Raw genomic sequence first — 16,651 nt, 5'->3', positions numbered from 1 at the left:
TGATGAAAGCAGGCAACACTCACCTCATTGTCAGGGTGGCAGCTGATGGAAGTGTTGCAAACCACAAGCAGCAAAGCATTTGATATTTATTTACATGTCACCTTGTTTCATAATGAAAATCTGTACCAGAAAATGTTACTGCTTAACACAAACATGCTGAACATGCTTAACTACATAATGTTTACCTGCAACTGAAACAGCGATGTCTAATTAAGTACACAGGAGTCATGCTGAAGTAGAGAAGTCTTGCATTTGGTTTTTCTGAACCAGATCTTAAAGTTAAAGTGTCTGTAATGAGTAATCTGAGCCTAAGAAAGGAGCTAGGATCACAATTCAGTCACAGTTACCAGCACTACATCCATCACCTTGTCATTAATTTACTTACAGCAAATTCATTTTCAGGGTCAACAGATCCTTTTCTGACTGGTCTTGAATAGTGGAACCGTTGTACATTGTTTGACTTATAAAAGCTGAAAGATTTGAAAACGACTATTGTAAAATACAGAACCCAGAAATTAATGGATCTTGTTATCACAGAGAAATATTTCATTTTGAGTAGTTGAGTTCTTAATTAAAAGCAAATTTACTGCTCAAAGAAAAAGGACTTTACTGGAAACTCAGAAAGCATCACTTTACCTACAGATCAGGGTCAATACACAGTATTTTACAAATATTAAGCTTCAACTTGTGACTGGGTGTATTTCCCAGGTGTAAAAATTCCAGAACTTCCAGATTAATGTTCAAATCTACAGGAGGACTAGAGATTTCTCCTCTCCTGTCCTCTTGCTGTGGCACGTGCCAGCTTTATGCTGGTTTATGGAAGGAGTCGCTTTCATTCAAAACAACTGACTGAGCTGAGCTGGTATTTTCCCGTGGACTGGAACATGGCACATGACAAAGCAGTTTAATCTTGTCTAACAATCCTGCTCACAATGCTGAACAACATTCAATAAAATAAACAACCGAAGCCATTAATAACAACTTCTTGTGACAGATAATAGAATGTATATAAGTACTTGTAGAGGGGTACACCAATGTAAAGGATCCTTTGCAAATTTGAGTTATGGTCAGCCAATGATTCATTCTCCATCATTGTGAGCACACCTTTCCACTAAACTTGCAACCACTTGACTTTTAGTACTGAATCTGCAGAGTTTTGGCTAAGTATTTTGCTGTCCACAGAAAAATCTCTCCTTTGGGTTTTTATTATTTGTTTTAAAGATGAATTAAATTTAAACCCATGTTAAGTAAAAGCTAATTTTGCAGAGAAAAATAAAACAATCTAGGAAATCTCTTTCAGTAAAACTGAACTGTATTTTGAAAGCCCAGAAAAACAAATGGAGAAGCCCCAAACATCTGAGTTAAGCAAACCATGGTGTGTTAGCTCATTGGAAACTATGATTTCTGATCCAAACTGCTAAGATTTTCTTCATCAGTAAAGAAAAGTAACTGGAAAATACTGCCACACTGAGTCAGACCACTTTATGCAGTTCCATCTGAAAGGACAGATATTTTGAAGCTCTTTGACAGAATAAATGCATTCTCATCGCCTAATGTAACAAACAATTAAATGCCCAATAAGGTACACTCATAAAAATAAATCTCCAAGACCAGATGCTATCAGCAGTTTGGTTGAATTCTGCAGCTGAGACAAACCATTACAAAATCTCCCATATGAGCAGAGATTATACTCTACATGGAACACTTGGCTACATAAACTGCAGCAGTTTGAAGTGTGGCTGGCTCTACGCTGAAATCTAGTCAAACAGGACCACATTTATAATCTGCCTTTCAGTTACTGATTTGAAAATGAATCAAGTTGAAATTAGGACCACAATTTTTTTGTGGCTTTTTGGGTTGGGTTTTGTTTTGGTATTTATGCTTTGTTTATTTTAAAATCCTGCCACACAAGACCTGTGCTTGGATCTGCTTTATTTACTGTATTGTATATGGGGAAGTGATTCTTATTTTTCCCCTTTGAGTCAGTTGCTACTTCAGTAAAGATTCCATAGAGAGGGCTGCAGACCAAGGGCACAACTGGTTTGGAAGCAGCTCTTGGCCAGTCTGTTCTCAAAATACTTTGGTCAATTCATTTCCTTTATTCCTTTACAAAACCCATACTCCATAGCACCAGCAGAAACCATTTTGCCACCGATATTCTGCACTTGACCAGACAAGACACAACAAGATTCTTCTGTTCAAGAGCCTCCAACTCAACCACTCTCACACTGCCAGTTACATCCAAGAGCCCTGTCTCCACCACTTGTCTGAGTTGTGTTGAAAACTCAGTACCTTTGACCCAAAGCACAGATTCCACCTCTGTCCCTGCATCCACGAGTTATTTCTTCAGTGGTAGATGGGTACAGCCTCTCATGAAATTCCTGGGGAATACCCCAGAGAGATGGGGTGGAGCTCTGAGCATTGTCCCTGGGGGATTGAACTGGGTGGCCTGTGAAGGTCCCTTCCCACACAAATTGTTCTCTGATTCTATGGATACATAAGTCAGTAAATTAAGACAATAAAAACTCTAAGATTCATTGGAAAATGACTGAATTCACAAAATAATGATTGTCAGTTTAGGAATATGGACTGATTTTCACTACACTATCTACTACAGAAATTCACTTACTTTATGATTTGATCAGGCACTGCCTTATTTTTGAATCTAGGCTGCTCCTCCAGGACTGGCTGCACTGTAAAACACTGGATATCTGAAATTGTGAAAGTTAAGGACATGTTATTAACTATTAGTATGAAATACTGTAGGCTACAAGGGAAATAATAATAATAATAATAAAAAAGACATGTTGTGATGAAAAATCTGAAGTGTTCAGGGTTTCTTTCTGGTGTTTCCTTGGCCAAAAAAGGAAAAATCTGCCAGTAGTAACCAGTGAATACATATTAATTTTGAACTGCATATTTTTATTATTTCCTGAGCTTGAATATCTGCAGCAGAATTTATCACACTGACTCATTCATTAAATTTTTAAGCTCAGGCAACTTACAAAAATAACATCAACCATATCTGATCTTAACAGTTTCACTGTGTAGCTTTAGGCATGCATAAAGTCATGATGGTTAACATTTAATTTTGAAATCTGTAACTGAACAGCCCTTTTACTTGAGATTTCCTTTTTCTATGGAAGTGCTGTTTTTTAAATCTGAATGCTGTATTTGTAAGTAAATATATCACATTCTTACACATTTCAGTATGTTTGAAACTCATGCCCTCTGGTTAGATCTTTTTGCATAAGTGTAGTAGTGGTGCCTATGTCCTTCTCCTTGTGAATAGATGAGCAAATTTTACCTTAAGGACTGAAGCAGGTGATATCCAAAAAAAATTTAATTAGTTAAGATGCAAGACAGACTTGGGAGAGCTTGGCTTTCAAGCCTAGTGTACTATTTTAGACAAGCCTGTAATACTCCCACTTCAGTCCCAACAGTGTGAAAAGAAAGTATTCCCTTTCTCCTCCAGAAGGTTCCACCAGAATAGACTCAAGAGAGTATGTGAAGTGTTACAACATCACCTTGAAAATTAACAAAGGAAAATCAGCATCCAAATAAAAAATGTCTGATACAATGAGGTGATCCCATATCTGCTCAGTCAATAATGACTCAAATCAGAAGATAATCAGTGTTATTCTAACCAAGATTAATTGATGCCATTCTAAAAATTGGTTAACAGTTTTTGTGAGTTAATTTTCCTAAAAAAATTTCTGAGGGACTTAGGACATGTTTATGTTGCCAAGAAAGAGAGGTGATACCAAAGTGTGGTGCCAGGCAGAGCAATGCTCAAGGAAGACATGAATTTAATATCAAGACACAACAGCTATGAATAGGAGGTAATAGACAATTTGCTGCTTTAAACTGAGTCTCTTCAAGTGTGTGACACTGGTTTTGCCATTTGAAGAAAATAAAGCTGAACCATGTATGAACTACAGTGAATTTTCTTCCCCAGAAGGGCTGTCAAGCCCTAGCACTGGCTGCCCAGGGAAGGGGTTGAGTCACCGTCCCTGGAGGGATTTAAAAGACATGTAGATGCAGCACTTGGGAACATGGGTGAACAAGGTTTTTGGCTGGACTCCATCCTAAAGGTTTTTTCCAACCTAAATGTTTCTGTGATGAATGAAAGAGACAGTTTCCTTAGAACTGCTAGAAAAACAGCAGCTCTCTTAGGTACAAACCATAAAAGACATGGAGGATGTGTAAGTAAAACTGCAAACTGAGCTGCCACATCAGTAAACTTTCAACCTTTCCAGGAAATCAGTGTTTCACACAGATAAGCTCATGCTAAGAACAAGGTTACCCAACCCTCCTTCCTCTGCAATCTCCCAAGCGTCCAAGGATACATTGACCAGGAGAGTTCCTCACATCCTCTCCGGGCACTGCAGTCGTGTTCATCTTCTCAGCACTGGGAAACTGGCTCATCAAGTGGGCCTGGAAATCCTCCCTCCTCTCATACTCCTTCCCACGGTAGATGAACACTTTGTTCTGCAAGGAATAAGGAATTATTTCCTGGGCTGGGTGGTGCTGAGGCAGAAGTTACAGGCTCGTGGTAATCGGCACAAAGGCACAGCAGTGTTCAGATTTTGGAATGGGTGTTTCTGGTTTTTGAATATTAATCAACTCTAAAGCCAAACACCATTTTTACCAGGTGCTGGAAAGCAGCACTGATTCTCCAGAGACCCTGGAGTTTTATTATTCAGAAAACAATAACACTGGTGTATCCTTTCACTGTTTTCCCAGTATTTTCAAGGCAGCTTTAGCCCTTAAACTTCAAAATCAGGGCCTCTCGTTGCTTTCCAAGTGTGAAGAAAGCCACCCTATTCATTGTTGTATGTAAGAGGGGTTTTAGTAGTAAGAAACACCAAATATTTAGGTTATTTTTATGCTCGGAACTCATGCACTACTGTGGTTAAAACAATGACCTTTTAAAAACCTATGGTACAACCTAGTTGTGCACTGCTTCCCTAGTTTGTCAGGTTTCTTGAAAAAAAAAGAGCCTTTGGAGTCTGGATTTCCTACATGGTAGTCAAAACTGGAGAAAAGTAAAGAAAACAGAGTAGATTCAGCATATGTTGAATAAAACCAGCTCAAACTTACCATTTTTGTCCTAAAGTAGGAACTGTTGCAGTTCAGGAAAAAACTTAGAGCAGTACAAGACAGTTGGTATGAATATGTCAGCTCAATGCATATCAGAGGGCAAAAAAGGAATCTGGACATTAATCATGAGGAAAACAGGAAAAGAAAAGAAGAATGAAAATACATGAAAAAGTAAGAATTTAAACAAGTTTACCCTTAGAAATGTTGGGAATCCTTGGCCATAATATCCAACAGCAAAATAGTCTGGTTTAGGCCTCAGAATTTTCATGATGTTTTCATAAAACTTTGCTTGCTGGATCTGAAAGCAAAACCAACTGTAATTACTTGTGTTTGGGGGTTTTATCTATGCATTTTTAACCTCTACTATACAAGCAAGAGCTATCAGCTCTCAGCTGATGAGCTGTAGCAATAATCAGTTATCACACAGTTTGCTGCTGGGGGACGTTAAACACTGTTTACATTTATATGCAAATATGATACACAGTGAAATGGGTTTGGCTTCAACCTTCATATTTGGCCTCAAAACTGGGTTTACCCTTAACTTAGGAGAAAAGCAAACACCAAAGTCATCCTTGGCCACTGATAGAATTACTGAAATAATACATTTGGAGAAACTCCCTGCCTCAAATATTTCCCAAGGTATGGGATCAACTCCAGTTTTTACTGTAGCCTCATATTAAGGGCACACACCCTATAAAGGGCTTAGAACAATTTCTTCCATAAAATACCAAGTGTCATTTAGGTGTTATGTCTGTGAGAACACAGCACTGCAACTTAAACTAGCAAAAATATCTTCTAGTTCATGATAAAAACAGAGCAAAAGACACACAGCACATTTTTTACACACAGCACCATTCAGGAACACCATGTTTTGATTCCACAGTTTCTCTGTGGAAGATTCAGGGATATCTATGGAATGAGCCCTAAACATTTGTTAAGAATCATGCAAACGTGAAATATTGGGAGTAGAAATAAAAATGGTTTGTGGGCCTGGAATTTTTTTTGATTCATTAAATTTAAAGGAAAATGAATAACTGAATATTTTATTTCCCTTCAAAAATTTCCTTCTAGCCTTTGGACCTAGTTCTAATTCCTTGTGCTGTAATACTTCCACAGTCCTGATTAGGACAGAATTCTTCAGGCTTGTCAAGATCCAAGCTGCTAAAATCTAAAGAAAAATTTAGGGGGAAAAGTTCACCCAGGTGTTCTTTCTACTCTAAGGCAGTACAGCGGCTTCAAAATGCTGCCTTTAAATTTCCCTAGGTGAGAACATGTTTATTTCATCCACAGACATTTCAAAATACCTCAATAAACAGATGCTCATGCAACTTTAACCAACAGTCATTTATGAGCCTTTACCACTGGATTGTTACAGTGAAACAGCAACTCTTCAACAAATGAATTAAAAATCCATTGTAGAGCACAAGCTCATAGGCAGCTCTGCTGTCTGATAGCTGAAAGGCACTAATTTCTGGACTGCAATGATCTGAAGATCTATATATAATCTTACCAAGTTTTGACTTAGAAGTTCATAGTCAAAAACTTCCTTTTCATATTGCTCTGCAAGTTCTTTGCATAAAGATATGGCTTCTTCCCACATCTGCAATGCAACCACACGTTCAAAAAGTAAATTCAGTACCAAAAAACGAGTTTTTAATGCATCAGAGTTTAACTGCAGTTTTATTGATTATGTTGTCTTTAAAGTGCAGTCATTTATTAACTGCACATTTAAAGTGGAAGACTCAGGGCAATCATAAACTTAAGGAAAGCAGATTAATGTTAAAAAATAAAAGTGTTTTATGATTCATTACAGGAAGGAATAAGTAAACCTACTTTATTATTAGAGTAACATTTAAAAAAAATCATCTTACCTTTCAGATACATTAAAGGAAAAAAAAAAGAGCAAATCACTGAGGTGATAACATTCAGAACATACCCCAAGCACAGAGCAGTTTATGAGGGGGGTGACACCTGCCTGTCCTTAAAACACACACCATTTCACAAAACATCCTGCAGCATCCATAATCATTGGGAGCCTTGTACATGACAGCTCTCGTCAGCTAAATAACCACAAGTCTTAAATTGCCACTTGCCCTGAGTAGCAGCTTCTTTCTTTCCACACAACGGCTGCCTCCTACAGTGATGGTCACTGAAAGACCAGGACTGCTTCTCTCATCTGCTCTGGGCACTTCACCAAAGTGGTCTTAAAGCAGGAACAAACTCCCTCTTGTGAAGATATTTCTCAAATTCTGTCTCCTCACCTAGTCAGAACAGAGGACACAAAGGTGTCCCTGAGCAGAATTCTCTGCTGCTGAAAGGACACTGCCAGTCAGACATCAGGCCATTCTCACGTGGTGCCATGGGCTCTCTGGCCAGGTATTCCTGGCCCTGGCAGCTGGGTCCTTGGCCGTGGTGTGAATCTCAGTGCTGGGTGCTGCACATCAGGAATTGGGAGGGTTGGGTTCTCCTGGGACAGCAGGTGGGCACTGCTGCAGTGCAGTTAACTGCAGATGCCAACAGAAAACCTGAGAAACTGAAACTTTCTACCTTGTAAGTTATAGGAAGGACTTTTGAGAGAAACAGTAATGAATTGTCTTCCCCATCGCACCTTTGGCTCTGGCTGAACAAGACATAATGACTTAAAGGTTGCATTGGGTCACGAGATTAATTGTCTGGCACTGCAAAGCTTCTCCTTTGCTTTATTTCCAAAATTCTCAGGTCTAATGCCATTGCACTTACAGGTAATTTTATTAACATTTTTTTGTCTTAAATTGAACTAAACTGAGGTATTGAACATCAATCTACTACATTTTAATTTTAGGATACAATTCTTAGTCCTCTCTGAAACAAATATGTCTATTTTGAACTGTGGAGTTTTTTTGAGATAAGGGCCAAGTGGTTTCGAAATGGAATCTGTGTAGTCCATATTCTTTTCTTTGTAAAGGGAAGTAGATTCAACGTTTTTTATTGTATTTTGTTGGTGCCTGACAGAGATGCTTGTGACAATGTGCTGAAACATTAGCCCTCTTTCTCTGTGAACGAGGTTATTGAAGGAACATGCTCCTATGGAACGGATACGCTCTGGGAATAAGCCTGCAGGACACAATTTTTACTTGACCCACATTTCAAAGAAGCTTTTCCTCACAAATGTTTTTTATCCAGGGCACATTCGTTAAACATGACTATTCAGAGCAGCACAGCAGAGAGATTTGGAAGGGAAGAACTCTCCAGACCTACCTTTCCTTTGTCAAAGTATTCTATGATCTTTTCATACAAATTCTCTTTCAAGTGTCTGTAGGTCTGTGAGCACTGGAACTCTGTTGACATGACTTGGGGTGCACACTGTTCATCTGACCACTGAGAATGAGAACACATCAAAAAGAATTTTAAAGCTCAGTGTTTCACAACAAAATCCCCACTGCCACAAGGTCTGGTCTCCATGGCTCTTCTAAGTGTTTTCTTCCCAAGTCTTTTTTACCCATCCTCAGACAAACTGGGAAAGGCACAGGGATTGTATTCACTGCCTCGTCAGACAAATGCTGTATTTCACGTGATACAGCACCACACATAATATTTAAAAAATATATTAAAATGTTACACCTGCCCATCCTTGCCCCACCTACAAATTTTATATAAAAATCCATGTGAGAAAATTAGTTCTTTTTTTTTCAGTGCTATCATCTTGACTGACGTAGTTTTGATTTTTTGTATTAAAATATTTCATATACTATTATCTTTGTCTATACCAAGACATACAATATACCTCATATTTGTACAATCATAAAAAAATCAAAATGAAGTTTAAGCAAAAAAGCACAAATTTATATAGTTCTGCACTAAAGTAAATTCCATAAGAAATATCACGTTTTTGCTGAAGAGCATTTAAATTTGGAACATTCCCTTGTAATGGAAATGGATCTTACTGACCATTTCAATTGATACTGTCAGTTACACTGGTAATGAACAATACTTGTACTGAAAAAGAATTAATTACCAGCTACAAAAGAAAGCCAACATAACTTGGTTATGTAATCCATATTATTTAAAATTAAAAGTTAGGTGACCCTTTGTGATAGCTGGAACTGTGTTTAATTTTCATAACTGTTATATTAGAAATTACCAAAATGAAAACTACATTTGTACACAATGGTCTCACTATAAAGGAAAACTATTTTTGCTACCATATTTAGTTTCAGCAATATATGGCTTTTATTCACTGACTGAAAATAAAATTTCAACAATTAATGTTAGTTTTGTATGACCTACTGCAGTATTTCTAACCAGAAACTTGAATACCCCTGTGGAAAATAACTACTATGCAGTAAATCAGATAATAAGACATTCACTTTAATATATTAAAATTTAAAATTGCAAAAGCTTAATTTTACATTGAGTTTAGAAAAGCTAACCTTCAGGAGCCACGTATGGAGTAGAAGGGTATATGCTGCTTCTGTGTAATTCTCACAATCTAAATGAAGATCTCGCAATTTATACAAATACCTGATAGAGGAGAGAGCAAAGATTAGACTGGATACTGACATGACTGGAATACTGAGTGTCAAAATGTTCCAGATAACAGGAAACTCCGTAAATGTCACACTGTGACTCCCCAAAGCGTCCTCAAGGACACTGAGGGGGGTTGAGGCTCTGGGCATTTGCTCACACTTTGCTGTGCTCCTTTGTGTGCTGAAACTTTGTGCACAAAAGGAGGAGAAAGAGGCGTCCTCCTCCTGAGAGCTGCGGTCAGCTCCTCCTCAGAGGAAGGATTGCTGCACTCAAGGTCTAAGAGAGGCCTCCAAGTGCAATATTCCTGGAGGGTTACTCAGGACAGGTGCCTTCCCCTGCAGCACTGCTTACCTGCAGGCACACATTCTCCAGATGCAAACACAGCAGATAACAGGGGCACGGAGAAAGTGGAAAATACCAGCCCAGGAAGGCAGAACAGGCGCTGTACAACCCCGGTGATGCTGGGGGCAGGAGAGCTCCAAAGCTGAATGTTCTCTGTGATCCCCAGGGCAGCGTTGCTGCTTCCAGCACAACCACTGCCCACCGTGGAGCTCAAGCTGCATCTACTGCAGCCAGGAAGAAAAATTGCACGCTGTGCTCTAACTCACACCAGGAGTTCTGAGGCACGGGAGCTCTGCCACCCTGCTGTGCCAGTTCAAGGCACTCCCATTCCCAGCTGCCAGCCCCACAGAAAGTTTCCCCTCAGCAATGCCCGCAGGGGCAGCGTTGTTGCCCCCCAGCCCCTCCGCCTCACAGCTCCAAGGTTAGCTCTGAACCACCTCCAGAGCTCATTTCAGCTGGGACCTGGGGCTTTGTTCTGCAGATTTTGCAGGGGAGGAGAGGCAAGAAACAGGGAGCTTTTGAAGCAGCAAGATCTGCTGCAGCCCATATGCAGAACTCTTGGAGACAGCAAGAGGCCATGTCACATCTGAAGGAATTTGCAGCTCTCACAGAAATTTACAGCCTCAGCTGCAACCCTGCCCGTGGAGTGCTGCATATTGAAGGACACTCAGCAGACTGGGCCGTTCTACAAAACTAGAATGTTTTCTCTGCCATCCTAAATGCATGATACACCCTCCCTCAAACCTCAAATCTATCTGTACTTTCTTAATTTGAGACAATAGACAATGAATGTTGAGTGATTTGACCAATTACAAGTTAATTCTTGGGGGAAAAAATGCCTTTGCTGAATACATAGCATAGATTCCCAATTGCTGAAGGCCAAGCTAACAACAGAGTGAGAATGCAGATGAGGCCAGGGCTGCCACAGAGTCATTGTGGATGGTAAAGTAACATTAAGTACAGAAATCCAAGCACAACAATAAAACCAGAACTCACAGGACAATATTATTGCCCTCTCCAAAAGAGATCCAATAGCATGGTTGCCATACCTGATGTACATCTCTTCACGGTTAATGCTCTTGTAGAAATTCTAGGGACACAAATATTTAAAGTTACCTCCTAATGACCTTTAATAAAATTATATATATATATATATATATATATATATATATACACACACTGAGATTTTGCTTTCTTGCTAGTTAGAAAGCATAGACTGCAGGAGAAACAGATTATTTACAGACTATCTGAAGTTTAAACCTGGAACTACTGCTTCAATTAATATTTTTATTAATTAAATGTATGTTTTTATACATACATATACTTCTTATAGTTCATAATGAAATCATTACTGAAGGTTTTTCTAATGGAGAAGAGGAAAATATGGTTATCCAAATGAATGAACATAATAAACCACACACTCCAGCTACACTTGGTGGAAGCTGGTATGTATTGAAGCAGATGTGTAGCACTGTAGTTACGGAGCATTGTTGTGCAATACCTCTAAAGGGGCCAGTTCCAGGAATAAAGCTCATTTTTTGGTCACCATAACATGTTTGCAGGTATGTAAGTTGCTAAGGCTGTGCAAAAGGTATGACAAGAATTGTGTCTTGAAGAGCTGACGAAATTTATACCACATTGCACAGTGATTATTGAGGAACTAAGAGTGTGTGAGTGCAATACTTCAAAGCTGGCAGAGGTTCCTCCTCGGCTTTGAGGAATTTCCTGGAGGAGGAATCTCTGTATGCCATATCCTCATTACAAAACGGGTAGAAAAGAAGACAGAGTGGCCTAGGACCACATCAGAGCCTCAAACCTCTTGGCACCCTACTGCAAGGGTGCCTTGCAGGTTTCCTGCCCACATTTGAAAACTGTAACTACGGAGGTGCTGAAGCAGCAAGTGGGTCAGTTGCTCATCACAGCTTGACTGTGTCAAGAACCCAGTGTCCCATTAAGCCTACCAATAGGTACAGGCATGTGAGCAGCAAACTTTCTAATTTATCCACAAAATCAAAGTGGATAAAGCATACAAACAAAACAAAACAAAAGGGTGAACATTGCTTTCAGACTTATGCATATTACTGTGCAAATACATATAAAAATCTCTTGCCTCAGAGTTTAAATCACTAGGGAATGTTGTCACCCACTCCTGTCCCTGGGGAGATTTACCTTCATGTTTAATAAATGGATTCTAATGCTCTGCCCCCCTCACACCAGAATCCCAGGAGAGAACCTACCAGCAGGTTCACGGTGCAGCTCATGCGGTTGTCCTTGTTCTCGTCGTTCATCACGGCACGGTAATCCAGCAGCCTCTCCAGGAGCTTTTTCACCAGGCTCACAAAGCTTTTCACCAAGCTGAAAATGCCAGGGTGCTGCTTGGCACACTCCATAAGGCTGCAAACACAGAAAAGTTGGTACCATTCTGAAGGCAAATACTGAATTAGGCCTAAATCAACTGCAGATATTCCCTCTGTGAGTTGGTCATTTAGATGTCCAGAAGACAGATGCATATAAATCAACGGGAAAAAAAAAAAAACACATTTACTTTTCCTGTCTGAAAATGACTTTGAATTCAAGGGTGTACCCACCTTCAGGACAGAGCAACCTGCATCTGTGCTATCACAAACTCAAGTCTCTGGAACGTCACACTATTGCAATAAATACTGTACTTTCCACAGCATAAAATGCAAAACTGCTTTCCTTCTCTTTGTACTGTTACATGCAAGTAGAAAGTTCAAATGAACAAAAATTACAATTTTTTTAGCTCAAAAAAGTCATCACCAGAGTAATTTTACTTTGAGAAATAAGCACAACCAGACAATCAACTTTCTGCAGATTGAAAAGAGCAGCTTGATCTCTTTTGATGAAAGTAGGAGAAAGGGAATTTTATATTTTGGCATCATCAGATTCAATTTACATTAACAAAACATTAGCATGTACTGTTTCTACAAAGTGCTGAAGTGATTTAGGAGTAGAGATTTCACTTTACTGTCAGAGCTTTCTTTTCAAAGTTTAACTGTTTAAACACCATTAAGTGATTACCTGCATCTCATTAAGGATTATTTTATTTCTTTGCTTAAGAGCTTGTTTCCTCTACTTAACATTCTGGTTTTCCATTGGGATTCTCTCTGACAGGCTGCATTACATATATATATACACACACAGACATACATACATATATTTTCACATATATAATTATAGATGCAAGCATTGGGTCAGGCAGAGATGCAGTTAATTTTCCCCAAGGAAGCCCTGCTGTGTATTGGTAGCTGGGAAGGTTCTGACCTCTTAGTGCTTAATTATCAATTGAGCTCTATATCATTGTTTTCCAGACACCCAGGTAAAAAAATAATTTATTATTAATCTTTAGGCACAATATTTTTTAAAATTTTAATTTCAAAGTATACTGTTTTAATTAATAGGAGAAAATATTTTTTTTTTACTCCTCATAATTATTTGAACCTTCTTCAGAAAATACATATTCATATTGACTTCAATTGCAAAGAAATCCTCAAAGCTCTGGCCTAGAATGGAACCTCTGCAGAATACCCAAGAATAAAACCAAGTCAAGAATACCCAACTCAAGCAAAGTAAAAGCAACATCTAAAGTTTATTCCTTGGATTGTGCAGCTCCAAGGGAGTTACTGTGCTGAGACAGAGGGAATGTGTACGTGGATGTGTGAAAGAACATTTATATTGTATAAGATAGGAGGGACAGAGGCCAGCAGATACAACCAGAATACTCCAATTGCTCTGGTCTGAAATGGAAATATTTAAATCAATAACTGACACATGGCTTATAAAATACACTGCAAACGGAATGGAAACACTAAAGGGGCTGAAGAGCTGACAACTGACAGAAAAGGCTGGAGCACATTAAATGATGTTTGTGGGAAAGTAAGAAAGCCTCAGAACCACATAGGAGACTGGAATATTATACAGAAAAAATGGTGTTATTTTACATATACAAGTATCAGAGAGAGTGTGAGACACTAATGAAGGAAAGTACAGTCACTGTTTAAGTGACTATTATGGATTTCTGCCACAGGTTCCCCTGGAGTAACAGCAAACAAGGCAGAGCTTTGTGAACGTTTCCTGAGTGCACAATGAACATGAGGCACTAAGACATCACATTTCTTCCCAATGCAAGCAGAAAAACATTGACATAAACCACAAGCTATTGCTGGGTCTCACCCAGCACAAAGTACATAACTCCAGTCACTAAAGAAAGGTGAACCAGAGTGCACATAAAGGAGAACTGCAAAAAAACAGGAGAGAGGAATACCTGTCTCTTGAGGGAAGATTCAAAAAGTTGTATTGCTCAGCTTTATACAGTAATCCCAATAAAAAGGACCATAAAACTTCAGAAGATTTTTTTTACCTCCAGGAGGGAGCAAGAAACCTTTGAATTTTTAAACAGAGCTTGAAAAAAATGAAAATTTTAAATAAAAAAAATATTTGCAATAAAGCTTGAGAAAAACAACTGCATATCATGGGCCACTGCAGTGATGGGGAACTGGAAAGCTGCCAAATGCCATTTCCTGTTGTGCCTACATTAGTAACTAAAACATGCCAGAACTCATTTTCTGAGCCTGAGGACAAGTGGCACAACTTGTGTTCATGGAGCTGGACTGATTCTCCTGCCTTTCCCCAGGCAGGGCAGCCTTGTCTACTCTGCCTGTTGAGAACAGCCTCTCACCTGCCCCACATCACCCCAGCTTTCCCTCTGTGCTGTCTGGGACAGGCCACAACCCCATCATGGGCTGCACTAACATTTAGGTCTAGCAACAAATGCAAGTGCTTAATTAAACTTCTGTTGAACCTGTTTAGTTCATTACTGTGGGCATGGAGAAGTTCCCAGCAACCACCAGCATGGGCAAATGTTGGTTGCAGAGGTGAGCAGCAGCACAGCAGTCACTGAGTGCTGCTAAATATCTGCCTTCAGGTGACACCTGGAGCTGTGCAGGAGTGCAGACAGTTCTAGGAGATCAGCTGATAAAAATATGACCAAATGAATAAATGTGGAACCAAATGTAACTGTGTCTCCTTCCAGTTGGAACAGGGAACTGGGAACAGAGGCTTGAAATCCCTGCTTTGAAAGGTGTGAAGGTAGGAATATTTAAACCAAACCAACGGAGAGAACAGGTCCTACCACAGGCAGGTCACCAGCCTCTGCTTCAACTCTCCATCTACAGGCGTCATTCACCAACTTCAAGGATGGAAGGAAAAATAGTATCTGAACATAAGATGAAGTGTCATCTTTAGAAAAGTGGGAACTTTGAACTTGAGGCCTTCTAGAAAGTGGGACAGTGCCACAGATATGTCAGAGCAAGAAGGGGGCCTTGGGAAGGCAGGGAGATCAAAAGCTCTGTACTGTGTTTGATGGCACTCCTCGACTGCACTGCTGACAGATGGGGTTTAACTGGATAGCTCCACTTTCCAAGAAAAGAGCTGGAATGAAAGAGCAAAGTGCAAACAAGGTGAGCAAATAACGTTACACAGCTCAGAAAGAGTGAGCTTCAAAGAGTCTCATACACAAGATCTGAGGGAAGCCTTGCTTTTTGCATAGATAAAGTCTTGGTTTGAATGCTCTCTACAGCTTTAAGGCAATGTAGTATTTCAAAATAGATGGAGACATTGTAGGAATGTCCAGAAAACATTCCCTATGATAAACTGAAATACCAGTGGTGTTTATCCTAAGGGAGAGCCTGAAGGAAACTAGACAGCAACATTCAAATTTGATAAAAGATGCTGCAAAAAGAAACAGAATAATGATTCTGTATGTCCCCTGTGTGTGTACCCAAAGCTTTCATGGTTCATCAGATGAGAGATGTGACTTTGCAAAGACTGCTACCCCTACATGGACACACAACCCATACAGCGTAGCAGGCTTTGAGGAAGTAAAACATGCACATGACATCACAAAGCCTTATTTAAATTCAGACAATAATCTATTGGAGTCCAATCTAGATGTATTAAAATGCAGGTTATGTATAACTTCTGCATAATTTAGCTGAAGCACAAAACAATGAAAAGCAACCAGGAAAATAATTTAAATGAGCAAAATTTGAACTGCAATTTGAACCAGGGGTAGTGAATCATTATGGTATTTCCAGTCTCTTAATGAAAAAAGTTGCTAAGATTCTATTTTAGGTGAGGTTACCAACCTGAGAACTGGAAACAGTAAGATGGAAACACATCCTGAAGGCATTTATTGTATTTATTCTCATGCACTACTTACATGGACTCAAACAACTGCATGTAGTGTTCATCCCCTCGTCCTCCTTCCACCTCATGATCCAACTTCAAAATGATTTCATTTTCAAACTAATAAAGAAAGAATAAAAAAAAATCAAAACACTTGAGCAACTATCCAGAGGCCAACACGTTTCAACATGGCATCAAAACTGTACCTTTGTGTAATTATGTCGCATATTCCCAGGAGTTAAATGCTTCAGCATATTCTGGTCTGGGCTTTTAGCACAGCTGAAAGCCTGGACACAGATTTTCACAAAGCGTCCCCTGCACTGGGCTTGTGAGGCACAACCTCAGAGTCTGTGTGCAGCTACAGACAGTCTTTGTCCTCGTGCAAACAACTGCACCCTGTTCAGAAGTCGTAGGAAAGATCTACCTCAGGGTTCTTGACAAGTCATTAACACATCAAGAGGCACAGAGAGAGCATTAGTGGAGACCTACACTG

General features: G+C 39.4%; 1 protein-coding gene across 1 annotated transcript in view; it reads right to left on the bottom strand.

Annotated features, from left to right (window-relative positions):
• Positions 1 to 16,651, bottom strand: part of DOCK2 (dedicator of cytokinesis 2) — a 157,431-nt gene that overhangs the window by 13,527 nt on the left and 127,253 nt on the right. Inside the window, exons 34-43 of the mRNA XM_048319744.1 lie at positions 16,193 to 16,278; positions 12,189 to 12,345; positions 11,001 to 11,041; positions 9,513 to 9,603; positions 8,341 to 8,460; positions 6,614 to 6,703; positions 5,297 to 5,401; positions 4,350 to 4,491; positions 2,630 to 2,711; positions 386 to 470 (exon numbers count right to left, since the gene is read on the bottom strand). Of these exons, the coding sequence (XP_048175701.1) occupies positions 386 to 470; positions 2,630 to 2,711; positions 4,350 to 4,491; positions 5,297 to 5,401; positions 6,614 to 6,703; positions 8,341 to 8,460; positions 9,513 to 9,603; positions 11,001 to 11,041; positions 12,189 to 12,345; positions 16,193 to 16,278 (999 nt within the window). The remainder of the gene's footprint in view (positions 1 to 385; positions 471 to 2,629; positions 2,712 to 4,349; positions 4,492 to 5,296; positions 5,402 to 6,613; positions 6,704 to 8,340; positions 8,461 to 9,512; positions 9,604 to 11,000; positions 11,042 to 12,188; positions 12,346 to 16,192; positions 16,279 to 16,651) is intronic.

This window comes from Corvus hawaiiensis, chromosome 15 (assembly GCF_020740725.1).
Source record: "Corvus hawaiiensis isolate bCorHaw1 chromosome 15, bCorHaw1.pri.cur, whole genome shotgun sequence".
NCBI classification, from domain to species: domain Eukaryota; kingdom Metazoa; phylum Chordata; class Aves; order Passeriformes; family Corvidae; genus Corvus; species Corvus hawaiiensis.
This window is presented reverse-complemented; position numbering and strand designations above follow the sequence as displayed.